The 24,026-nt window shown below is 59.3% G+C and overlaps 2 protein-coding genes across 4 annotated transcripts; one reads left to right on the plus strand and one right to left on the minus strand.

The window, feature by feature from the left end:
* Positions 1-524: 524 nt before the first annotated feature.
* Positions 525-20,389, plus strand: CLCN7 (chloride voltage-gated channel 7). 2 transcript variants are annotated; one of them, XM_027683644.1, is made up of 25 exons: positions 525-711; positions 7,718-7,789; positions 8,418-8,489; positions 8,730-8,795; positions 9,344-9,476; positions 9,836-9,945; positions 10,664-10,744; positions 11,118-11,180; positions 11,851-11,934; positions 12,116-12,209; positions 12,628-12,692; positions 13,145-13,261; positions 13,432-13,486; positions 14,001-14,061; positions 14,614-14,752; positions 15,012-15,105; positions 16,369-16,538; positions 16,875-16,926; positions 17,228-17,355; positions 17,525-17,610; positions 18,087-18,219; positions 18,330-18,389; positions 18,763-18,939; positions 19,043-19,123; positions 19,241-20,389. In XM_027683644.1, exons 1-25 carry the CDS (start codon positions 583-585, stop codon positions 19,325-19,327), a joined length of 2,409 nt encoding a protein of 802 aa, XP_027539445.1. In that variant the 5' UTR covers positions 525-582; the 3' UTR covers positions 19,328-20,389. The 2 variants fall into 2 exon arrangements, with proteins under 2 accessions (XP_027539445.1, XP_027539446.1); XM_027683645.1 differs by having other exon boundaries at positions 8,421-8,489.
* A 666-nt stretch (positions 20,390-21,055) lies between these two features.
* Positions 21,056-23,378, minus strand: LOC113967811 (sentrin-specific protease 3). 2 transcript variants are annotated; one of them, XM_027683740.1, is made up of 2 exons: positions 23,185-23,378; positions 21,056-21,858 (listed from the first exon to the last, which is right to left on the minus strand). In XM_027683740.1, exons 1-2 carry the CDS (start codon positions 23,204-23,206, stop codon positions 21,167-21,169), a joined length of 714 nt encoding a protein of 237 aa, XP_027539541.1. In that variant the 5' UTR covers positions 23,207-23,378; the 3' UTR covers positions 21,056-21,166. The 2 variants fall into 2 exon arrangements, with proteins under 2 accessions (XP_027539541.1, XP_027539542.1); XM_027683741.1 differs by having other exon boundaries at positions 21,056-21,905.
* Positions 23,379-24,026: the final 648 nt, after the last annotated feature.

A 24,026-nucleotide genomic window follows, 5' to 3' on the forward strand; every position in this document is an offset into this window, starting at 1 on the left:
ACACGTGGGTGACCCCGTTCGTCCCCTGCCCCTGAGTCAGAGCAGGGGAAGTGGAGCACGGGACAGCCCGTGACCGGGGTGAGCCGGCGGGGCTGGAGCCGCTGCCGCCGGTCCCGAGCGCTGCCCCCGCCCGCGGGGCTCCTTGGCCGGGCAGGGCTTTGGGCCGGGCTGTACTGCCCCGGGGCGAAGCACACACGCTCCCAAACAGCCGCCCCGCGGAATTCCGTGTCCGGAGAGCTGGGGCAGCGCCGGCTCCGGGCACACCCGGAGCCCCGTGTTCCCGCAGCCTCGTGTTCCCGGGGGCGGCGGGGCGGCTGTGTTTGCTGGGGCAAAGACTCGCGGCTTCCCGGGCGCCGTCACCCGGCCCCTGGGCGGCCCAGCCTGGCCCGTCTCGTCTCATCTCATCCCATCCCGATCCGTCCAGGCAGTCCCTCGGGGAGGGGGGCAGCGGGACTACAACTCCCATGGTGCCCCGGGGCGCCCCCGGCCGCCGCGGCGGTCACGTGACGGCGGCGGTCACATGAGCGGGCGGCGGGGGCAGGGCCGGGGCCGGTGCGGGAGCCGCTGTCGCCGCCGCCCCGCATGGCCAACGTCGCCAAGAAGGTGTCCTGGTCCGGCCGCGACCGCGACGACGACGAGGACGGGCGTGCGGGCGAGACCACCCCGCTGCTCAACGGTACCGGCCCAGGGGCGGCGGGCGGTGCCCGGCAGGTGGGTACCACCGGGAGCGGGGGTGGGGGGTCTGCGTCTTCCCGCGCAGGGACTGGGTTGGGGCTGGGGCTGGGGCGCGGGTCGGGGTCGTGTCCGCGCCCCCCTCCGTCCTCGGCGGGGTTTAACCATGTTCGTCGCCCTGAGGCTGGGTGGGGGTGTCGTGGCTCGGCTGCCCGAGCAGCCCCGGGGCCGGTGGGGGCTCCCCCAGGGTGGGAAAGCAGAGCCTGGCGGGGAGCGGCGGGGAGGGAGACATGGCCGGGGCGCTCGGGGCACTCCTGGGGGAAAAACTGAGCGCGGCACCGAGTCAGTGGCGAGCCGCGGGCAGGGCCCGTCACGGGTGTCCGCGCACGGCGGGGCCGGGCCGGGACCCCCCCAGCTCTGCAGGGCCGGCTGTGCCCCCTCCTCTGCCGGGGGGTGGTCCCTGACAGCAGGGCCGTGCTCCTGTCCGCTGGGGCTGCTCTCGTCATTCATGGAATCACAGCTTGGATTGGGGGAAGGGACCTTAAAGATCATCTCGTTTCACTCCCTGCCATGGGCAGGGACACCTTCCACTATCCCGGGTTGCTCCAAGCCCCATCCAACCTGGCCTTGGACACTTCCAGGGATGGGGCAGTCATAGCTTCTCTGGGCAACCTGTGCCAGGGCCTCACTACCCTCACAGGGGAGAATTTCTCCCCAGTATCCAATCTAAATCTCTCATCTTTTACTTTAAAGCCATTCCCCCTTGTCCTATCTCTGTCTGCCCATGTAAAATTCATCACTACTAAATTCATTTCTGCCAAAAGCATCATTCTGTGAGAGCCCCTTGCCTGACATGCTGCTGCCCAGATCAACAGGTTTGAGCTCAGACACAAGAGCATCTGACACTGGTGTGGAGGGCATCGTGCAGGATTTGTCAGGCCACACTGGCAAAAAGCAAGTCCAGGGTGGGCCTGGACTTTCAGGCAAATAGATTTTGGGTAATTAAGCGAGGAGAACTTCTCTCCAGTGTACCCACTCTGGCCACCTGCCTGGCAGTCACCCTCCACATGCCATTTAGTGAAGAACACCGAGGCACTTGGCACATGTTACAGAGCAAAGCTGAGGCTGGGCAGGCTGTGCTGGGCTGTGATGTGGGTGGGATGTCAGGCTGGGTCCATGGAGCACCAGGTGGGAATAGGACTGTCTCAGGGTGATGTCCTTGCATTTTCCATGAAGTTTTCTGGGAGACTTGAGCTTAGATAGGGAGGAGCAGTGCCAGCCTTTGGCAGCTGTTGGCAGGGATGTCTCACGCAGCACGATTCCGTGCTGCCCTGCTCCTGGGCAAGTCAGAACAGCCTGCTAATTAGAGGAAAATTTAGGGCTCGTTAGGCTGGAAGAGCCTTGTGAAGTGCTGTGGGAGTGGGGAATGGAATCTGGAAGGAGACACCTGTGCCATGGCAGCTGTTCTGAAGTGAAAATAAAAGTAATCCTCCTGGGCAGCACAACAAGACCTTGTGTATTCACAGCATGTGTGGAATCCTGCGGGTCTGCAGGCTGATTGAAATAGGGATTAAGGAGATCCCGTGGCTGTGGGTCAGTTAGGAAAAAGTTTTCCTGTTGGCTTGGAAGAAATGCCTCAGCTCCTCTGCAGCAGGGGCAGCTGGAGGTGAAGACTCAGCCCGGACAATGTGATTTATCATCACTGTGTCCCTTCACAGCCTGGGCAGCTGAGGTCCCAGCTGGTGACAAGGCACTGCTTGGCATTTTCCTTGGCAAAGGAGGGGAGTGAATCCCTGGCTGGAGCTGTGCCTGGCAGTGGCACTGACCTGGCTGGGTTGTCACCATAGCACTGGGGTTGCGTTTCAGTGTAGGGCAGCTGCTTCTCCCTTTGCCCCAGATGCCGTGGAGTCATGGATTGAAGTGGGAGGGCAGGACAGCCTTGGCAGAGGAACAAAGAAAGGCTGGAGCTGCTTAGCTCAGGGGAGACTAAAACTTGGGTTGTGGTAATACAATAAAATGTCCCCAGTGGAGCTTCTTCCCTTTCTCATGTGCTCATTTAATGAAAATGAAAGTGATCTTGAGGCAGCCAAAGGAAACACGGGTCTGCAACTCCCCAGCTGAGCAGCTGAGAGAGACCTGCTTGAGGGCAGGAGGTGAGGAAGGGGTGGATAAACACACCTATGACCATGGAGGGGATGCTACAGGGCTGTGCTTGAGGTCTTCTCTGGGTTTGGGGCCAGTTGAGCACTGTTCCAGACCTGACTAAGCCTTCATCCTCTCACCAGGACTTTCCAGTCCCTTGAGCATATCAAGAACTGAGAGTCTGCCTGTACATCTGAGCATCTCTCCTGCTGTGGGCTGTCCTTTACCTGTGTTCTCAAGCCATTTGTGTCAGTTCTCAGCCTGGAAAGTGGATGGACAATTTTAGTAAGAGCAATTTTAGTAAAATCAATTTCTGTCGTTAGGCCTTTTTTGACAAAGAACTCTTCTTCTTCACTACCATCAAAGGTATTTGTGCTGAAATGCCTTGACTTTGGGATTGGTACAATGCTCTTGCTCCAGAGGGTGCCTGGAACAGGCTGCTGCTGCTGAGCAGCTCGTCCTTCTTAATCCCTGTGTATTTATTCTGCATCTCTGGGTATTGTTGGTCTTGTTTTCTTGGTCTTGTTACTCTCCAGTAACAGGATGCAAAATGCAGCCTTAGTGGCTGGGCTGCAATCAAAAAAACTTGGTGGGAGGAGGGGAAGAAGAGAAGTCTGCTGGGTGAGCCCTGATTCCTGGCAGATTGGCTGCAGATATTACACCCCAGGGTACCAGCAGAGAGGCTGCTTGTCCCTGCTGTTGGGAGTCTGGAGGTGACCTCCCTGGAGAGCCACTGCCTTCAGGTGGTTGCAGGAGCTTTTCCAAGCAGAGGAGTTTTAGGAGGTTTTCTGCTGGGTGCTCCCACGGTTGGAGACTGGCAGCGCTTTTTCCTTGTGCTTCTCCTCTGCAGAGGGGACACATGGGACAAGGTGCCTGGAGAAAAGCCAGGACAATAATGGCATCTCCCAGCCTTGTGCAGGTGAGGGTCAAGGAGCAGCTGTGCCCTGGAGTGGCAGTGGGAGGCTGGAAGTAAAACTGTAGCTGAGTGGTGGCACCTCAGGGAGAGCCCTGACGCTTTCTCCCCCGTCACCTCCCTGGAGGTGAGCCCCTCTCCCCTGTTATGAGCCTGTTCTCTCCTGCTGTGGAGCGTTTTGGGGATGATGCTGAGTTGGTTTGAAGCCTGTCTCAGCTGTGGTTGTGTGTCAGAGGAGGGGGATTTCAAAAGCCTTTCAGCTCATCTCCCCCATTCGCTGCCATAACCAGTGAGGGGGTTTCCTGTGACAGGGACCTGATGACAGCCTGCAGCTGTCTTTTCACCCCAGCTGGTATCAGGGGCTTCTTGGCAGAGTGTGCCAGGGCCAAGAGGGCCCTGGGGGCTGGAAATCTTCTTCCTTCCTCCCCACAGCTTCTGTAATACAGCTGTGGGCTCCTGCTGTGGTCTGTGCTGTGCTTTATCTCATCGATAACGGAGAGTCACGTGCTTCCCGTTCGTTACTGAGCACGGGATGGTGATAGGGATGGCCCTAAAAGATGAAATGCAAATGCTCCTTGTCTGAATCAGTTCTTTAACTTCACTCAGACAACAGCCCTGTGCAGTGTATGGGGGGACTCTTCATGCTGGGCCCCTGGGGGTGGGTGATGTCCTGCAGGGAATAGCCAGCATGATGAAGGGGAAAGTCTCTAGCCCAGCCCCTGCTAAGAGCAGGTCCCTTAGACCAAGTCATTCAGGGCCACATCCAGTGGAGATTTGGGTATCTACTTTGCACCCTCTTTGGCCCCATGTTCAGGGTGTCACCACCCACAGGGTGAATGTTTGGCTCTAATAACTAAGGCAGAAGTTCTTTTACTGCAGATTATCCACTGCTTCTTGTCCCATCAGTGCAAAACTTCCAGGAAAGTCTGGCTCTGTCCTCTCTGTAACCTCTTGTTGGGTGTCTGGAGTTGGCATAAGGATCTCCCTGAGAGGCACCAGCTTCTCCTTGTATGTCTTACCACGTGCTCCAGCCCCTGACTGTCTTGCTGGACTCACTCCTGTGACTTTGTGCCTTTCTTTCCTGGGGACCCCAATGTGAACACCAACTCCCAGGTGTGCTGCTGCAGGTGCCAGGTGGAGCCGTGGGATCCCTGCCCCAAACCTTCTGGCTGTGACCTTGCACCACACAGGAGGTGTTTGACCATCTCCACTGCAGATTTGTGCCGCTACTCCACTCACCCACCAGGTTGCTGCAAGACTTTTTCAGCAAAGCTGCTTTCTGACCACTGGGGCTCATCCATCCCAGGTGCAGGGCTTTGTATTTGCCTCTGTTGAACTTTGGCGGTCTCCTTGCAGCCTGGTGAGGTCCCTCTGAGGAGCAGCCCTGCCTGCCACTGCTCCTACTGCCCCACTAACACGTGTTAAGCAGCTTTGGTTCAGTTCAAGGCTCCAGGCACCTCTCTGCAGAGCTCAAAGTAGGTAAGGAATTAACTTTACCACCCAAATGGGGCAAGTGCCAAGGGCTGGGTGCCATGTCAGGTGCTGCTATTGCAGTCAGGCTCAGCTGATCCCAAGGCCTTTCCTGGGACAGGAGAGCTGTTAACCCATCCCTGTTCTCTGGGTTTTGGCAGCAGTGCATGTTGTTCTGTGGAGATATCTCTGTGTGCCATGGTCACACCAACATCACACGTACCCGGGATCAGCAGCTGCCTTGGCCTGAGTTTGAAAACATCCCAGGGAGGGCATTGCTTGGTGAATCTTTGAGCTGTGCACAAATAACCTTCTGTCTTGGCTCCTGGCTGCCTGAATCCTTCCTTTTCCTCTTACCAAAATTGAGTGCTGATAGAAGTAGCCTTTTCCTGCCCTCCTGGCATGTGACTCCTGTGATGGGTGAGACAAGAGCCAGCCCTCTGCTCGCAGATGCCAGAGGGATGCCAAGGATTGGGGGGTGGGGCATGTTAAAAATACACTTCTTGTCTAACAAAGCTCAGCTTCAGGTTCAGCTGCTGCTCCTTTCCTTTCTTCTGGGTCCTACTGGTGCTTGATCCACTGGGAGTTGAGCTGCTGTGCCCTGGCTGCTTGCTCCACAGGGAAGTGGGGGATGTGGTGTCACTGGTTCACCCACATTTGGTCTTTCCATGGAACCTTGTAGCTAACAGAAGGAGAATTTTCCCTGAAGGGCTGGTCCTGTCTGAGGTCTGAGCCCAGGCCTGAGGAAGGGACATGGTATGAGTGACCTTTTCCATCTCGTGTCCTTGATCTTGCCCTGGACATGTGGCATCTCACAGGAGCCCTAAATCTTTGTGCTTCCTAAAGCCAGGTGGAGGTGGGTTTCTTTGCAAGGTCTCAGCTTTGTCCCTCCCAGGCTTCAGGGTAAGCACCATGTCCTTCCCCTCTCCTCAGGATGGCGAGGGCCTGTCTGGGACCTCTGCCTGCCACCAGAACAGCTGGGCACTGAAACTGGGCAGTTCCTGCCTCCAACTCGTGACTCTGCCTAAGGTCCCATCCAGGGAGGTGACAGCTTTGTGTGTGCCTAGCTTGCAGGAGTCCACAGTGGTCTGCTGTGACAGCCAGGAAAAGGGTCCACCTGGATCCTTTCCATAGGGACTGTGGAGCCCCATCACAGACCAGAACCAAAGCCCAGACTGATCTTGCCAAACCAGTGCCTGAAAACACCTTCATGGAGCTCTTTGGGCTTGGGCTACTGGGGCTAAAGGGCACCAAAGATGGTTTGAGAAGCTGGAGCAGAACCCGTCTGCAGGTCAGGGAGTGAATGAGAATGTGGAGCAGACGGAGAAATGGGAAAATAGGTCAGGATGCAAAGACAAAGGGATATTCTTCGTCTGCAGTGACGTGCATGGCTCCCAACTGCTCTGGCCTGCACGTTCCAGCCGGGATCGGTGGGGATTAAAGCAGCGGGGGCTCAATTTGGGACCTGCCGGCAGGGAGGGACCAACATGCCAGGGCCCCACTGTCGCTTGCCATTCTTGCAGTCCTTTAACCTGGCAGCTGGGGAGGGGGTGAGGCTTTAGAGGGGAACATCTTAATGCTGAGGAATGGTGTTTGGGCTGTGCTCAGTGACGGTGCTGCTCATACCCCCGTGCATCCCTGTGTTTCACAGTGAGCAGGGACGGCAGCTGCTTGCTCCCCCCGGGTCCCCTCATGGCACTGCCCAGCTGGGGGCTGGCTCAGCTGCAGCCCGAGCCCCTGCCTGTCTCAACCAGGAGACAGAGTTGCCTCAAATAGTCCAAAAACTCCTGCGTTATGCAACCGCGCTGCCAGTAACGAGCCCGAGTGGTCACCAGCGAAAGGAGAACCTGCTCCTCAGAGGGAGATGCAAATGCTCCTTTTCAGCATTGCACTGGGGCCGGCTCAGGGAGGCACTGATGTCCCCGAGGCTCTGCCCACTTCCTCTGGTGTCTGCTGGCTGCCAGCCAGCGTGACTGTCACTCCAAGGGTGGCAAACACGCTGACGTGCTCATCTCCCCGGCCCGGCTGGGAACCGCTGCCCTGGAGCAGATGGCAGAGCCAGATGTGCCCTCAGCCATCCCTCACTGCTGGCTGGGCTTGTGGCTGTGGAGGTGGTGCTTTGTCCAGAGGCTCTGTCCCTCCCCAGCCCCAGGGCAGTGTGGAACGTGTGGCTGGGCACTGCGCTCTGTGGCTGGAGGCTTGTGGTGGCCAGGCCTAAATGAGCTGCTCCTGGCTGGCACCTTCCCCAGGTGAGCTGCCTCTGCCAGCCGACAGGTTGGAGCAGCTCGCCCAAATCCCAACAGGCTGCTGCTGGCTCTGGTTCCCTCTGGGATGGTGGGTCCCACCTTCTCGGTGTGTGCTCTGAGAGCAGGGTGCTGTGCTTTGGGGGACTCTGGCTGTGGGCAGACAGGCAGAGCTCAGTAGGAGGTAGAGCAGGAGCGTCTTGCATGCCTGCTCCTTCCTCCTGCTGAGACTTGCAGTGCATTCAGGAGTTGACCTCGTTTTCCCTTCTGTCCTCAGCTCACTCCTTCCTCCTTCCTGCGCATCGGGCAGCTGAGCAATGTGGACCTCAACGAGGACATCCATGAGCTGGTGAGTGGCACAGGGAGGGTCTACTCTTACTGAGACACCTTCCCTTCTTCCACTAACAGCTGCTGTTATTCCCCCCTCACATCCTGCTTGTTCCATGAGGACTCTGGTGCTTCTTCCTGGGCTGGGCGACCTTCATGGCCTGGGCAACTGCTGCTGCCCCAGGGGCCCCTCTGGCATCCTCAGTAAATGCTCTAATTCGGAGCTGGGAACAGCTTGCACGGTCAAAGGCGTTTGGGAAAGGGAGTTTGATTTCTGCCCAAAAACATGGACATGCTTGAAATAGCTCCTTGCCTTTGGGCAAAGGAATTTCCTGCCGAGGTGAAAGGTTGCTCTCCCTCGGGGCACAGAGCTGCTCGGAGGCAGTGCTGGGTCAACGTGGCTGGGCAAACCCTCCACCTGCTCCTGGAGAGACATCTCCTTGTGGAGAGGTGCTGGGTGAGGGTGCACACCTGACAGCTGGTCCAGCTGCATTAAACTGGTGGAAAATCATCCCAGATCCCGGCCTGCCAGCCAGCTTGCACCTACAGTCCTCCCTGAGCATAAAAACAAGTTAAACCAGCAGTTGCACAGCATAGGGGAGGGTTGGACTCAAACCTCACCATTCTAATGTGTGCATCACGTCCCACAGCAGACGGAGCTCCCTCGGCAGCGTCCCAACGAGATCCCCCACAATGAGAAGCTGCTGTCGCTCAAGTACGAGGTGAGTGCCCATCTCCCCCATCTCTGCTCTGCCCTCTGGGATGCTGCAGGTGAGGTATGAGGGGCTAGGGCTCATGGCTGCTCACTTAGGGGGGTTTCAGTGGGGAAGGAGTGGAATTGAGGGAGGAAAATGATACAAAGGTGTGGAGGAGCAGTGTGAGGGGCTGAGGGCAGCGCTCCCCAGCATGGGGTTCTCCTTCCCTACACTGGGTGGTAACAGCATCTCCCTTTCCTAAACTAGAGCTTGGACTATGACAACAGTGAAAACCAGCTATTCCTGGAGGAGGAGAGGAGGATAAACCACGCGGTGAGTCTTGCTGTGACCCAGCTGCCTGCTCTCCCCAGCCCATGGAAGCTGATCCCCCTGCCAGACTGCTGAGGGGGGCTTCTCCATGCCAGGGGAGGTTGTGCTTAAGGCAGTGTGTGAGCTGGGATGGGTTTATAGACACTTACCAGCTTATGATGAGCCATAAAATCTCAGGAGCAAGAACCCAGCATGGGGTGGTTGGAACGAGAGCTAATCTGGGTCCATATGGTGTCATGGGGCAGGTCCCTGAGCAGAGGGACTTCTGGAGTCACATGAGGCATCTGCCCTGGGGGCAACAAGAATCCCAACAGGAGTGGCCTAACAGAGGCAGGCAAGCTGGAAAAGCACCTTAGGGATCCCACAGAGGGGCAAGGGCACTGGCTTAAAATAAATAAAATAAGTAAGTTGGGTCAGCCAGCATCGGTGCTCCCTGGCTCTCCTCTGAGCTGCCCAGCCTTGGGGCTGTGTTGGGGTGGGTTGGGGTCCCCTGGAAGCTGACAGGGGCTGGGCTGGATGGCAGCAGGGTCTGACTGCTGTCTGCCCCTCAGGCATTCCGGACGGTGGAGATCAAGCGCTGGGTGATCTGCGCCATGATTGGGATCCTCACCGGCCTCGTCGCCTGCTTCATCGACATCGTGGTGGAGAACCTGGCTGGGCTCAAGTACAGGGTGGTGAAGGACAGTATCCTCATGGAGCAGTGGCCACCAGCTAGCTGGGAGCTGCAGGATCTCTGCTCCTGGAAGCCATGAGAAGGGTGCTGGGGGGAAGAGGGCAGTGCTTCCCCAACTGGGTTTGGTGGCACAGACCCTGCTGCCCAAGGTGCTGCCAGGCTGAGCTGTGGCTGGACACTGCCCTAGCAGACCAGGCTCCTCCCTTAGGGCACAGGGGCCCTGAGCAACCTGCTCTAGTGAGTGGCATCCCTGCCCATGGCAGGGGGTTGGAACTAGATGATCTTTAAGGTCCCTTCCAACCCAAACCATTCTGTGGTGGGAGGGGTGGTACCCAAGCAATGCCGGTCTTTCCTTGAGCTGCTGCCCCAGACATTGACAAGTTCACAGCCAAAGGAGGCCTGTCTTTCTCCCTGTTGCTCTGGGCCACCCTGAATGCCAGCGTGGTGATGGTGGGCTCTGTGATCGTTGCTTTCATAGAGGTAAGAGTTTGGAACTGCTCTGGGTTCTTTAAATGGGCAAAGCAGGATCATGTCTCCAGAAAACATTCAAATTTATGTAACAGCAAATGTGTTTCTGCCAAATTGGCTCCTGGTAGCCCCAGCTCCTCGGTGTTGGCTCCAGCTGTGCTGTCAAGTTTCCCTGGGGCTGTCAGACTGCTGGGACGTGCTGCCCTTTGCTGGCAGCCTGGGGCAGAGGGTGTGCTCCAGCCTTGGGTGTGGGTGCAGCTCTCCTAAGCCTTGGCCCCAGCTCAGCCTCTCCTTGTTGGATGTACCTGAACCCTGACAGAGGCCAGTCTGGCTGGGTGCCTCAGGGTCACACTCTGGAGGACAAGCTGGAGACTGTGACTCCCTATGGACCACTCTAATCTGTAGTGTCTTCCTTGTGGCTTTGCCCTTGTTCTCCCTGGCCACCAAGTATGAACCTTCTGCAGCACCAGGCCTCTTGCCATGACACAATGGGGGAACAGAGGACCGTCCCCAAGAACCCAGCCAGTTCCTTCTCCCTGGCACATTTTCCCTTAGGAAGTGGGTGCCTCCCTCAAACCTACCTCCAGAGCCTGTAGATAAGCTTTGGCCTCATCTCAGAGCCTCCCCGAGGGTGTGCCGGGTGCGCCCTGTCCTGAGAGACAGGGTGAGGTGGCCAGTGTGTCCCCATCCTGTGTGTGACAGCCACTCACGCTCTCCCTGCTCCCTGCAGCCCGTGGCAGCCGGCAGTGGCATTCCCCAGATCAAGTGCTATCTCAACGGGGTGAAGATTCCACATGTTGTCCGCCTCAAGGTAGGAAGTGGGAGGTGGTGGGATGGCCTGGGCATGTTGTGTCCTCGTGGGGTGGTCCCTGCCCACGTTGTGGCAGAGGAGGAGCTGGCACAAGCTCCTAGCTCTGTGACTGTTCCCCCCAGTGCCAAAGGTTAAACCTCCTGCCCTGGCATCAGCAGCTGGCGCTGGGAAGAGCAGCTCTGGGTAATTTTTTGCTCTGGCCAAGAAGAAAATTCACCAACCTCGTTGCCACAATGGGGGGCTGAGAATCACAAGTTCCCCCGGGTTGCTGGCTCCTGCCCCAGGGCTGGCTGGGTCTGTGTCCCCTGAGGCTGCTGGGGTCGTGTTCCTTGTGCCACCCCTGTGATGAGCTGTGCCTGTCTCTGTTTTGCAGACCCTGGTGATCAAAGTCTGCGGGGTCATCCTCTCGGTGGTTGGCGGCCTGGCTGTTGGGAAGGTGATGTGCACAAAGCGCTCTCTGACTCTGCTGCTGTGGTGGTACCCACTGCTGGCCTGTTCCTGTGCTGGGGACAGGGCACTGGGGGCCCTAATTCCCAGTGTATTCCCTGGTGTCTGCTGGCCAAGGTGATTGGTGTGGCCAGGCTTGGGGAGCCCCTGGGGCACATGGTGCCACTGCACCAGCCTGTGTGTGGCTCAGCTGAGGGCAGGAGAGCAGCAGCCTGTGTGTCCATTGGTGGTTGTCCCTGCAAATATTAGATGGGGCAGGCTTGGGTGCTTCATTAGGACCTTTCTGGCTTGCTGGGATTAAGGCAGACAAGGGAAATGTATCTCCTCAGCTCAAGGGAACAAGAGGTGGCCGCGGGAGCCATTTGCTAGAATAAGGATTTCATAGAATCATGGAATGGTTTGGGTTGGAAGGGACCTTACAGCTCATCTCGTTCCACCCCCCTGCCATAGGCAGGGACACCTTCCACTAGATCAGGTTGCTCAGAGCCCTGCCCAACCTGGCCTTGGACACTTCCAGGGATGGGAAGGGGGAAAATATCAAAGTCTGTATTTCTCCGAGGGAAATCCTCCCATCCAGCTTCAGGACTGCGAGCTGGTGAGCAACATCCAACCACCCCTGTTCTTCCTTCTGCCATCTGACTCTGCTCTCTGGCCCGTAGGAAGGACCCATGATTCACTCTGGAGCTGTGATTGCTGCTGGGATCTCCCAGGGAAGATCCACGTCTCTGAAGCGAGACTTCAAGGTTGGTGTTGGGGTCCGAGGTGCTGCAGGAGGGGCTGTGCTGCAGGTGCCCCTCCTGTGCTAGACCATACTGTTCCTTGGGGTCACACTGGGGGATTGGGATCATACAGGGCATACCCCGTGTCTCCCCTGAACTCATGCCTGTGCCCAGCCCTAAACCTGCCTTTGCTCTGGTGTTTCAGATCTTCGAGTACTTCCGCAGAGACACGGAGAAGAGGGACTTTGTCTCAGCTGGGGCTGCTGCCGGTGTCTCAGCTGCCTTTGGTGCCCCTGTGGGTGTGTATCTTGGCTCCCTGGCACTGAGCACTGCCTGGCCATGGATTTCCTCAGGATATTGCTCCCACTTGCTTGGAGACAGCTACCAGGATCTGCACAGAGCACTGCAGGAACCCTTGTGTGAAGTGTCTGATCCTGCTCCAAGTTTTCCTGCCGTGCCATGCAGGTCTTGGGAAGAGAGAAGGGAGTCTTGGATCCCAAATGTCGCCTCCCTGGGATTGAGGAAGGCAGTGGGGGGCTTTACTGCAATCAGGACATCTCTGATGGCTTGGTGGGCTTGCCTGAGCCTTTGCTGGAGCCTGGGAGGTCTGGGTGGTGTGGGGCACATGGGATGGGGTGAATTTGGGTGCCTTGGCTGGTGCTCTGAGCCAAGGGTGTCATGTGCCCCTTGTGAAGGTGTTGTGTCTTGTACTTGCAGGGGGTGTCCTGTTCAGCTTGGAGGAAGGAGCTTCCTTCTGGAACCAGTTCCTGACTTGGAGAATTGTAAGTGCTGGGAAGCAATGGAGGACTGCTGGTTCTGGTGTGAGGCATTGCCTTTTCCCAGTGCCCTGCAGCCCCAGGCCTCCTCTCATCCCTGCCCCAGCAAGGCAGCCGTGTGTAACATGCCAGGGAACAGCATCCCAGCTCCCCTTCTGTGTCCTGGTCCTCAGGGGCTGAATTTGGACCTGTCTGAGCTCCATCTTGCTACCAACTCCTTTCCAAGGGAGCTGCCTTGGGCTGTGCCACAGGGCAACAGAGAGGGAAAAGGAGTGAGCCCCTGGTCAGCTGCCCAAAGTGCTGCCTTAGGGAATGTGGCCTCTTGTCCCCACCACACCGTGGGCACCAAGCCCTACCCAAGGGCCTTGGGGAGTGGTTTGGGGTAGTTTGGGGGGCACATAGTGAGGGAATGGGGCTGGGGGCATCTGGCAGTGACTCTGGGCTGCATCTCCTTGCAGTTCTTTGCCTCCATGATCTCCACGTTCACCCTGAACTCTGTCCTGAGCGTTTACCACGGCAATGCCTGGGATCTCTCCAGCCCTGGGCTCATCAACTTTGGCAGGTTTGACAGCGAGGTACGGCACAGGAGTTCCCCATGCAGGGCTGTGGGGTGTCCAGGGAGACTTTGGGGCAGCTCTGGAAGCCTCTTGCTGGCACAGACTTGTGGTGTCCCAGCAGTCAGTGACTGGCTGTGGGGCCACAGATGGGCCAGGAGATCTGAAACCCACTTCTTTCTTGCTTGCAGAAAATGGGATACACAATCCAGGAAATTCCTATCTTCATCTTTATGGGAGTGGTTGGTAAGACAGTCCTGCTGTTTCAATTTGATCAGTCTGAATAATTTCCTCTGTTCTCTGTCTGGGTCTAAAAAGCTTTGGCATCCAGTTTCCTGGGGAGAATGGGGAATCCATTAAATTCGGGAGCAGAAGCTGCCTGTGGGGCTTATGCAGGGGTGAGAGCTGGATCCTGGCCCAACCCTGGTAGAAAGTCCAGCCCCTTTAACCCGTGTTGAGCAGGGTCAGTGCACTGCAGTTGTGGGCAGCCCCTTGCTCTCATGTGAGCTGCCCTTGTTCCCATGGAGTTGGCCTGTCCCTCACCTGCCTGGTGCCAGTGCTGTGACACTGGTCCCCAGCCAGCCCACTGCTGCTGCCAGGCTCCTCTTGGTGGCAGGTCCTGGCTGTCTGCAGGGACAGTGTCCGTGTGTCCCAGGGTTGCTGGTCATGCTGGGTGGGTTGTTGATGACCTTCACAGGTTCCCTGTGTTGTGGGCAGCCTGGGCCCTGCGTGCTGAACTTTTCCTCTCTCACATGTGCAGGTGGGATCCTCGGGGCCCTGTTCAATGCCCTCAATTACTGGTTGACGATGTTCCGGATCAGGTAAGAGCTCAAGAGGTAATGAAGGGGATTGGTGTGGGTTGGTTGATGCCTTCTGTGCTCTCTCAAAGCACAGAAGCAGGGCAAGATTGGGGCAGGATCAAACACCCATGCCCCTCAGCCCCAGGGTTACAGCTGGAGCAAAGGCTGTAATTTCTCACTTATAACATGAGCAACAGCAGCCCTGGAAAATGCCACATGCCTCTCACTGCCTGCAGCTGGGGCTGTGACCCACAGCATCCCACCACTGCTCTAACCCTACCAAGGGTTTCCCTCCAGTGACTGGAGGGCCCAGAGAGGTGCAGACACTGTGCAGACCTGTCTGTCATGTGCTCTGAGAGGAACGAGAGAATGGAGGGAGCTGATAAAGCCACCTGAGCCCAGCTTGGCACAGCCAATACCTGTCACCAGCTTTCCAAACCCCAGGACTGCCTGGCAGGCTCTGGGAAGGGAGCAGAACCTGTCCCTATGCCTGATGTGATGTGCCAAGCCAGGCTGGGGGTGATCCTGCCCACACCCCTGGGTGCCACCCTCACTCCTCTGTCCCCTTCGCAGGTACATCCACCGGCCCTGCCTCCAGGTGGTCGAGGCCATGCTGGTGGCAGCAGTGACAGCCACCGTGGGGTTTGTCATGATTTACTGCTCAAGAGATTGCCAGCCCATCCAGGGGAGCTCCGTGGCATATCCCCTGCAGGTAGGATGTGTGGGAGAACAGCATCTGTGGTGGGGGCCACCCTGAGCCTGGGCTGAGCAGGGAGACAAGACCCTGCTGGGTTTTGGGGCACTGGACCTCGCAGATGATGCCTTCCAGTGCAGGCAGAGCTGGAGACCCAGAGATGGTTTAGGTGTTGTGGTGTAGGTGTCCTCGCTGTCCAGAGCTGGCACACGTTCCCCTGAGCAGCCCTCCCTGCCACAGGGCAGCCACTTCTCACTCTCTTCCCTTGCCTTTTCAGCTTTTCTGTGCCGATGGCGAGTACAACTCCATGGCCACTGCCTTCTTCAACACACCTGAGAAGAGCGTCGTCAACCTCTTCCATGACCCTCCAGGTCTGTGTGCCCAGCCAGGGGGTCCTTGAACATGGGCAGGGAGGGACTGGTTTGTGCAAGGTGGCTGACCTGTTCCCTGGCTGCTCCTGGGATGAGGCAGAGGGTGATCAGCTTCCCAAAACACTGTGCCTGCTCCTTTCCTGCAGCAATGGAAGGAGGAGGGATGGATGCCACTCCTGGTGGCACCTGGGAGCTTGGCCAAAGGGCTCAGGAGGCTGGACAAGGCCCTGTTTTTGTTCATGCATGTTTGCAGGCTGTTGCTCCTGAGTTGCCTGGGAGCGTGTCTGACCCTCTCTGGCTGTCTGAAGTCCATTCTGGAAATGTTCCTGGCTGTTTTCTTAATTAGCAGGGCCTCTTGCCCCAGAATGACTTTACCTTCTGGGCAGGTTGCGGAGGTGGATCTTGGGGTTTGGATTTGCTTGAGAAATGCAGTTTGGTTCCCAGGTTCCAGCTCCATTTCCCTTGGACCTGATGCAAACACAGTGTGCCCTCTGCCTGCTGCTCTGAGTTCTGTGCCCAGCTGCACATGGGCAGGGGGCAGAGAGATCCTCAGCCCAGAGGGTGCAGCTTGGCCACCTGAAGCCAAGAGATGACCATCCTGTGTCTTGGGGCTGCTCCCTGCAGTGCTGGGTCCTCCCTGGCTCAGGGCTTCAGTCTGTTGACTTCTCTGTGAAGGAGGGGTTGCAAAATACTTGTTTGAACTAGACTGAGCTGCTCAGCAATCCTAAAATAGCAGCTGGCCAAGTTGTGGGGTCAGCAGGGTCTCACTGTGATGGCACAGCCCGTTCTGTGGGGCAGCCTGGGACTGGCTGGAGCAGCCGTGGGAGCTGCAGGATGGGGGAGGGGGTTGCAGGACCTGCTCTCTGGAGTTGATCCCAAAGCTGGCAGTGGGATCTCTCTCTTCCTGACCTTGTCCTCCAGCAATGATGGTCCCTCAGGGCTTTGAAGTTTGTCAAGCTGCCTCATGGGTGGCTGGGAACCTCGGGGCTGGGAGGGGATGGGTCATCATGGGTCGAGAGATGGAGGAATGGGATGGGAGGGCTTGGCGTGGCCCCAGCTGGTGGTGAGGCCCTGGAGGGGGCAGAAATAACCTGAAGAGCCAGTTTGAAAGGCTTGTGCTGCCAGGGCAGAAGGTACAACCCAGTGAGAGGGACTCTCACTCCTGGGAGTGTGCCATGAGGCTGCTCTGTCTGGCCACAGACCATCCCAGGGTTCTCTGGACTGCAGGACCAGCACTGACTCCCCATTCTGTCCCCACCCCAGGTTCCTACAACCCCATGACTTTGGGCATGTTCACACTGATGTATTTCTTCCTGGCCTGCTGGACCTACGGCCTGACAGTGTCTGCAGGGGTGTTCATCCCCTCCCTGCTGATCGGCGCGGCCTGGGGGAGGCTCTTTGGCATCTCCCTGTCCTACCTGACCAAGGGCTCGGTGAGTCCTGGGGGTAAAGGGGTGTTGGGGGGCATGAGCTGTGTCACCCAGCCCTCCTCCCTGGCCACTGGGCAGGTGGCATGTGCAGGCAGAGGGCATGGAGCTGGCCAAGAGCTCAGCATGGCTCTGAGGTGGGCTGGCTCCTCATTTGATGCCTTCATGAGCTGGGTCTGGGCTTTCTATGTCCTGATGGAGCCCTGATGGAGCTGGGCTGTGCAGGCAGCCTCAGGCACCTCTCCCCACTTCAGAGGAGGGTTTGAGGGCCAGGGCACTGCTCATTATCTCAGTGCCCTGGAGCCAGCAGGTGACTGGTCTCCTTCTCTCTCCTGTGCTCAGATCTGGGCTGACCCCGGGAAGTACGCCCTGATGGGAGCTGCTGCACAGCTGGGTGAGTTCCCCATGGCATGATCTTGTCTGGGGTGAAGGTGCTGTGGGAAAAAGCAATCCCTGCTTCCCTGGCACAGCTTCTTCCCCAGCTGAAGCCCCAGCCTGGCTGTCAACTTCTTAATGTCCCTGCCAAGCACAGGCAGTGCTGGGGCACCAGTGAGGGCTGGGCTTGTCCAGGGCACTCCTGGCTGTGTGGGCGGTCCTGGATCACCAGGATTCAGGAGCCTCAGGTGTTCTGCTGTCCCCTTGCTCCATGTTTCCCTGCCCTCCTAAACTCCAACCCCCCCGGGTTCCTCTGGCAGGTGGGATCGTGCGGATGACACTGAGCCTCACGGTCATCATGATGGAGGCAACAGGCAACGTCACCTATGGCTTCCCCATCATGCTGGTGCTGATGACTGCAAAGATTGTAGGAGACTATTTCGTGGAGGTGAGGGCTGGTGTCCTCACAGGACGTGGCTGTGGGTCAGGTTTGGTGGTGCTGGGGGGCCATGGGGGGCCAGGACAGGCATGTGCTCGCTCTGAGGGATGAGCTGCTGCCTGGCTGTGCCCCTTGGCATCTCACGAGGTTTATCCTGATGGCTTGGCTCTCATTGCAGGGGCTCTATGACATGCACATCCAGCTGCAGAGTGTCCCCTTCCTGCACTGGGAGGCCCCAGTGACGTCCCACTCCCTCACAGCCAGGTAGGTGGGATGGGGGGTGCTTGTCACTCCTGTGGCAGCAGCTTTTGGACCACACTGTTGGCCTGAGCTGGGAATGGAGGTGGTCCTGGGAGCCTGGTGCCATCAGCCCAGCTCCTTCTCCAGCAGGGATGTGGCCTGCAGTGCATTCCTTCCCCTCTCCTTGTCAGGTTTTGGGGACAGAGGAGACATCAGCGCTGAGTTTTGAGTGTGTGTTGGGGGGATATTTAGGGTGTGAGGGTCATGAGGCCCTGGCACAGGTTGCCCAGAGAAGCTGTGGCTGCCCCATCCCTGGAAGTGTCCAAGGCCAGGTTGGACAAGGCTTGGAGCAACCTGGGCTAGTGGAAGGTGTCCCTGCCCATGGCAGGGGGTGGAATGAAATGAGCTGTAAGGTCCCTTCCAGCCCAAACCATTCTGTGATTCCATGATTCTGTGTGTGCTGCCCTGGGGCTGCGTTTCACCTGGAGCCTTCCCTGCAGGGAGGTCATGAGCACTCCTGTCACCTGCCTGCGGAGGATCGAGCGGGTGGGCACCGTTGTGGACATCCTCAGTGACACCTCCTCCAACCACAACGGCTTCCCCGTGGTGGAGAGCAACCCTGACACCACACAGGTGGGCTGGGTGCCACTTGGGAAGGGGGCACAGCTGTGGGGTGGCCCCACAGGGGGCAGTGGGGGATCCTCACCTTCCCAGCCCATCTCACACACGGTGCTGTGTCACAGGTGGCCGGACTGCGGGGTCTGATCCTGCGTTCCCAGCTCATCGTCCTGCTGAAGCACAAGGTGGGTGATGCTGTGTGGAGGCCGTTTGGGTCATGTCTGAGCCCTGCTGCCCATGTCCCACTGGTGCCTCAGACCCCTTGTGTCCTGCCTTGCTTGGGAGGAGCTGGAAGAGGGTCCTTGTCATCTCCCTCAGCTCACCTTCTGTCTCTCATCTCAGGAGATGGTGGGGGATGCCATGCTGTGCTGGAGTTATTCCAGCATCATCCTGCACCCCACTGGCCTCACAAACCCCAAGCGAGTGGGAAACAGGCTGTGCTGCTGCAAATGCTCCATTTGCCCCGTACTCCTGCCCTCTTCCCTCCCAACCCCTGTGCCTTGTCCTGGTGCCTGTGAGTTCTGCAGAACAGTCCTCAACCATCTCGTTCCTCCCAAGGTGTTTGTGGAAAGGGCCAACCTGAGCCTGGTGCAGCGGCGGCTGAAGCTGAAGGATTTTCGGGATGCCTACCCCCGCTTCCCCCCCATCCAGTCCATCCACGTCTCCCAGGACGAGCGCGAGTGCATGATCGACCTCAGCGAGTTCATGAACCCCTCTCCCTACACTGTGCCCCAGGTAATGACCAGGACCCCTCTGCCCAGCACCCCGGGGGTCCTGGGAGGGCGATGGGTGCTGGCTGGGGGTGCTGCAGCCCCCACAGCCCTGCTCTGCCCTGCAGGAGGCATCTCTGCCACGGGTGTTCAAGCTCTTCCGAGCCCTGGGACTGCGGCACTTGGTGGTCGTGGACAATCGTAACGAGGTGAGTCCCTCGCTATGTCAGAGCAGCCTGAGCTCCTCGGGGAGACAGGGACACGCTGCCCTTGTCCCCAGGTTCTGTGTGCCCACCTCAGGCCATGCCCTGTCCCTTCCCTGGCAGGTGGTGGGAATGGTCACCCGCAAGGACCTCGCCAGGTACCGGCTGGGGAAGGAGGGCCTGGAGGAGCTGTCGCTGGCACAGACGTGATGCGGTGCTGCCCAGCAGAGACAGGCCCTGGCCCCTCGGGGCTGGGGACCCCCTTTGGCAGGAGGTGGGGAGAGGACTGGGCCAGGCTGTGCAGGCAGTGCCTGCAGCACCGGCACGGCCGTGCTGCCCTGGCTCTCCTGCCCGTTGCTGCCTTCCTATGTCTACTGCCTCCTCACCCCTTCCTCTGCTTCTCCGAGGGATCAAAATGCACCCTTGGCTCTGTTAGTTCCTGGGATAGGCTCTCCCTGAGGGTTGGGTGAAGGCTGGAGTGTTCCAGGGGGAGCAGAAGTGCCCTGCTGAGCTGGGCATAGTCCTCTGCCATGGCATGTGGCATCTGTTGCCTCATCCACCCAGCCTGGACTGTCTGGGACCTAGTCCTGCCCTAGCCCCAGCTGCACGTTCTGTGTGGGAGCAGAGGGGACGTGATGGGGCCCCCTCCTGCCCCCAGGCCCCCTTTGACCCCTGCCCTGTGCTGGCTGGGTCAGGCTGAGCTCGGGGGTAGGTTCTTGCCTCCCTTGCCCCTTGGGCCAGAGGAGGGGGCCATGCCCTGCTTGGCTGTGCAATAAAAGGGCTCCCATGGTTCTGCAGCTGCCGCCTCTGGCTCTTTCTTGGCTCCCTCAGTCACTCTGACCCCAACCCATGGGCAGGGAGACACCCCTGGGGTTCGGGGCAGGGATGGGGAGGGAAGAGCTGCCTCCCCTGGGGCCATGTTGGTCCTGCAGCCTGCCACTCCTGCCACCACTGCTGCTGCCTCTCCCCTCCTCCCACATTGCTGTCCAGAGTCACTCTTGGGGCCTTTCCAGCAGTCTGGGCCCTGCCAGGCATCCCAAACCCCATCACCAGCCCTGGATCTGGCCAGGGGTAGGGAGCAAAGCCTGCACTCCTGTGGATGATGAGGAAAGCTCCAGCTCTGGCACCTCACTCCCCCCCTCCTTCCTCCTCTCCTTGGCATTGCCCCCTGCCTGAGGATTGCCCCCTCCTCACTTGGGCAGGACAACCTCGTATCTGGAGGGGCTTTCAACTGTGGGATCTGTGCTGAAATAAAGTCTGTTTGTACTTTTATTGTGGTGCTGCCTGTCTCTTGCTTCCCTTCTTCCCCTGGGGCCACTACCCACGCTCGGTGCCACCTCTGTCCGTGTCCTCTGGAGGCTGAGCTGAGCCCTGTCCCCACTCCTTCTACTGGGAGAGCACAAGCTGGGGGAGGGCTGCATACTGGGGGCTGCCCCTCAGCAGCACTGCAGTGCTCAAGGCAGGGGCTGGCTGCCCCTTCCCGGGTGCTTTCCCCTTTCAAGGCCAACAAAGAGCCACCACAAAGCAGAGGATGCCTGTGCTGAGCCCTGGTAACAGCCAGGTCTGGTGGCAGGGTCGTGGGGAAGGACCAGCTCTGCTCTCCCATGTGGCTGTGGATCCCTGGCCCTGCCGTGGGGTGCAGTGGGTCCCCGAGGCAGTGATGAGTCCCCACTGGGTGCTGGCAGCCGGGTGCTTTATGAGGCTCCACGCTGCCCTTTGTCCCTGCGCGGCCGAGATAAGGGATGGGATCCACCGGCTTGTGCCGCAGAGTAAACACGAGCTGCTGGCTCCTGCCGGCACTGTGCTCCCCGCTGGCCTGGGGGGCCGTGCCAAGCCATGGCCCTTTGTCACAGGCAGCAATGACACCACAGTGGTGGGTGGCAAAGGACACCACATGCGCTGGTGCCTGGTGGGAGTCATTTATTCACTCGTCCCACCACTGGCTCCGACCCGGCAGCTCCAGGTGCCCCAGTGCTGGCACTGGGGCGACAAGATTTATCATTAACCGAGTGGCACGTGGCAGGACCAGGGGCCCCCGAGGCCATGGGGTCACAGCCCGGTGAAGGGCTCGGCCTCCAGCCCCGGGCGACCTGGCTCCAGCGGCAGCTCCCGGCCGGCGCACGGCAGCTCCGGCCCTGGCTCCACGGTCCAGTTGGCCAGGAGGTCGCTGAAGTCGGGGGTGCCAGTGTGGAGGAGGCTGGCGGGGCCTGGCTCCTTCCAGAAGGAGGGCGGCAGCTTCCTGCAGTGCATGGGGGTGATGTGGCCGTACTTCCTCTCCAGCCGCTGGGTCCGGCCGCCGGCCGCCCGCGGGGACAGGCAGCGGTGCACGCCGTACTCGAAGAGCTCGGCCAGCGGCCCCAGCCTGTGCGCGGCCCCCGGGCTGCCCCGCGGGGCCTCGGGCTGGGCCCCGGCGCTCCGGGGTGACTCGCAGTCCTTGGGCACGGGCTGGGTGCCGGCGGCCTCCTCCCGGCCCCGCCGCCCGAAGTACCGCTGGATGTCACAGCTGATGAGCTCCGAGAACTTGAGGAGCCGCAGGGTGGTCTCGGCAGTGCTGGAGATGGCCGGCTCTGGCCTCACACTCTCCTCTGCTGCCTCCACTTCCTCCTCCTCCTCCTCTTCCTCCTCTTCTTCCTCCTCCTCCTCGGAGAGGTTGTGGAAGTCGGGCTCAGGGTGTGCGGGCAGCAGGAGGCCGTGTGGGAAGGGCGAGGGCAGGCGCAGCTCGGCCAGGGGCTGGATGACACCTGCAGCCATGTCAGTGCTCAGGGCCACCCCGGGGCCTGGGCTCACTCTGAGGGCAGGACAGCGGGGTGAGGGTGACACAGCATGGCATCGTCCCCAAACCACGGCCCTGCAGCCCTGAGGTGGCAGCAGATTGTGTGGTGCCACACCATGGCCAGGGTGGGGCTGCAGGGCAGTGGGGTTGTCTCCCACAAGAGCAGTGGGATGTGGGGCATTGGGGATGTCCCCACCAAGCCATGGGATACAGGGGAGTGGAGATGTTCCCCCTGGCACATGGGGCAGCAGGGACATCCCCACTGAGCACTGAGACAGCAGGCAGCAGGGATGTCCTCACCAAGACATGGGATATGAGGCAGCAGGGATGGCACCCCTCCCCAAGCCATGGGACATGGGGCAGTGAGGATATCCTAACTGAACCCCAACAGCCAACAGAGATGTCCCCATCAAGCCATGGGATGTGGGGCAGCAGGGATGTCCACCTGAATCCATGGGATGCAGGACAATGGGAATGTCCCTGGGTCATGGCATATGGGGCAGCAGGGATGCTCCCACAAAGTCATGGGATGTAGGGCAATGGGAATGTTGCCCTGAGCCTTGGGCCAGGGGTCAGTGGGGACATCCCCCAGAGGTGATGGGCAGTGGGATGTTCCCCTTCAGCCCAGGGCTGCACATGGAGGTGAACGGGGCTCATCTCAGCACCCATCCCACCACCCTGTGCTCAGCACCCACCCTGCCATCCCAGGCTCAGCACCAGGGACATAGAGCCCTGTGTCCTGCTCACAGAGTGGCCTCATGGGTTCCCCTGTGATGTGGTGAACTCACCACCTCCCCACACCACCCTGGTGGGCTCCAGCCACGACTGAGTCTTGCTGAGCTGGATGAGACCCCTCTGTAGTTCATGCTACCTGTGCTGAGAAGCCCCCAGCCTTACCTTGTTTCAGGGCACCCCTGGTCACCAACCTGGCACTGCCATCACCCCAGCCCCAGCCCTGGCAGGGCACAATTCCTGGGGGACCAATCCTGCTCCAGCCACCCCAAACATGGTGCTGGGCCATATACCCAGCCTAGGAGATTGTCCTTGCCATCTCTGGGGTCACCATGCACCCCTCTTAGCGCTGTCCCCACTGCGGGCCCCCTGGCCCTGCCTCCGTGCTGTCCTGGGGTGGGCTGTGGGGGGCTCAGACACCCGAGGCACTCTCCGGACTGTGGGCAGAGCAGAGTGGGGCCACCCCAGTGATAGAGTCAGGCCACCCCACTGCCACCCTCAGCCGGGGAAACACCGCGGTGCCGGAGGGCATCGCCCGGGGGGGGCCGCGGCTCACACTCACCTTGGCGCTGCCGCCCGGCCATGCAAAGGCTCCCGCGCCGCTCCCCCTGCCCGTCCCTCCACCTGGGCCTGAAGTATTTATAGCGGAGCGGGAGCTGGCGGCTGGCAAATATTTGGTAGCCGTATTGTAATAGTAGACTCGGTAAACAGAGCCGGGGTTTGCTTTAGCACCCAGCAACGGGAGAGCGGCGCGGGGAGGGACGCGGGGACGGAAGGCAGGGCTCACCTTAATGGTTCACTAGCCAGGGGATTTTCAAGTGTTGTCCCTGTAAATTCACCTATTAAATCGGCAGCCCCAGCTGCCAAACTGCCCGCACACTTGTGCCGAGGGCTCTTATCTCCCTGCTGATTGGAAGCGAAATCAAGCTTTGTCAAATAGGCGTAAAATTAAATTTCATGCTATTTTGACTCCTGGAGTAGGGATCTTCTGAAGAACATACTGCGTATGGAGCGATGCCTCTGCAAACAGGGGCTGCTGCTGCAGTGGGCAAAGCCTCTCTGTGGGGTCTCCACCCAGGTGCTGCAGGTTCAGACCCCCTATCTCAAATCCTTCTGCCCCCCCGAGGTGGATGTCGGGCTCCCTGACCAGCCTCAGGAGGGTTTTTGGAACCTGTGCATACAAAGGTGGACATGCTGTGTGGAGAATGGTTGGGCCAGCCCCACAGCACTTGGATGGCAGCACTGTCACTGTGAATGGGGCACTGGGGTGCCCTGTGTCTCTGCTCATGGCCTGTGGTCCTGCTGCCCCACACAGCACCCGAGGGGCTGAGGATGGTGACAATGGGAATCAGCTCGGATCATAAGGAGGCTGTGCCAGAGGTCCTGGTTTTGTTTTGGCAGTGG

This window comes from Neopelma chrysocephalum, unplaced genomic scaffold, assembly GCF_003984885.1.
Source record: "Neopelma chrysocephalum unplaced genomic scaffold, ASM398488v2 Primary Assembly neopelma1_65, whole genome shotgun sequence".
Classification (NCBI taxonomy): Eukaryota; Metazoa; Chordata; class Aves; order Passeriformes; family Pipridae; genus Neopelma; species Neopelma chrysocephalum.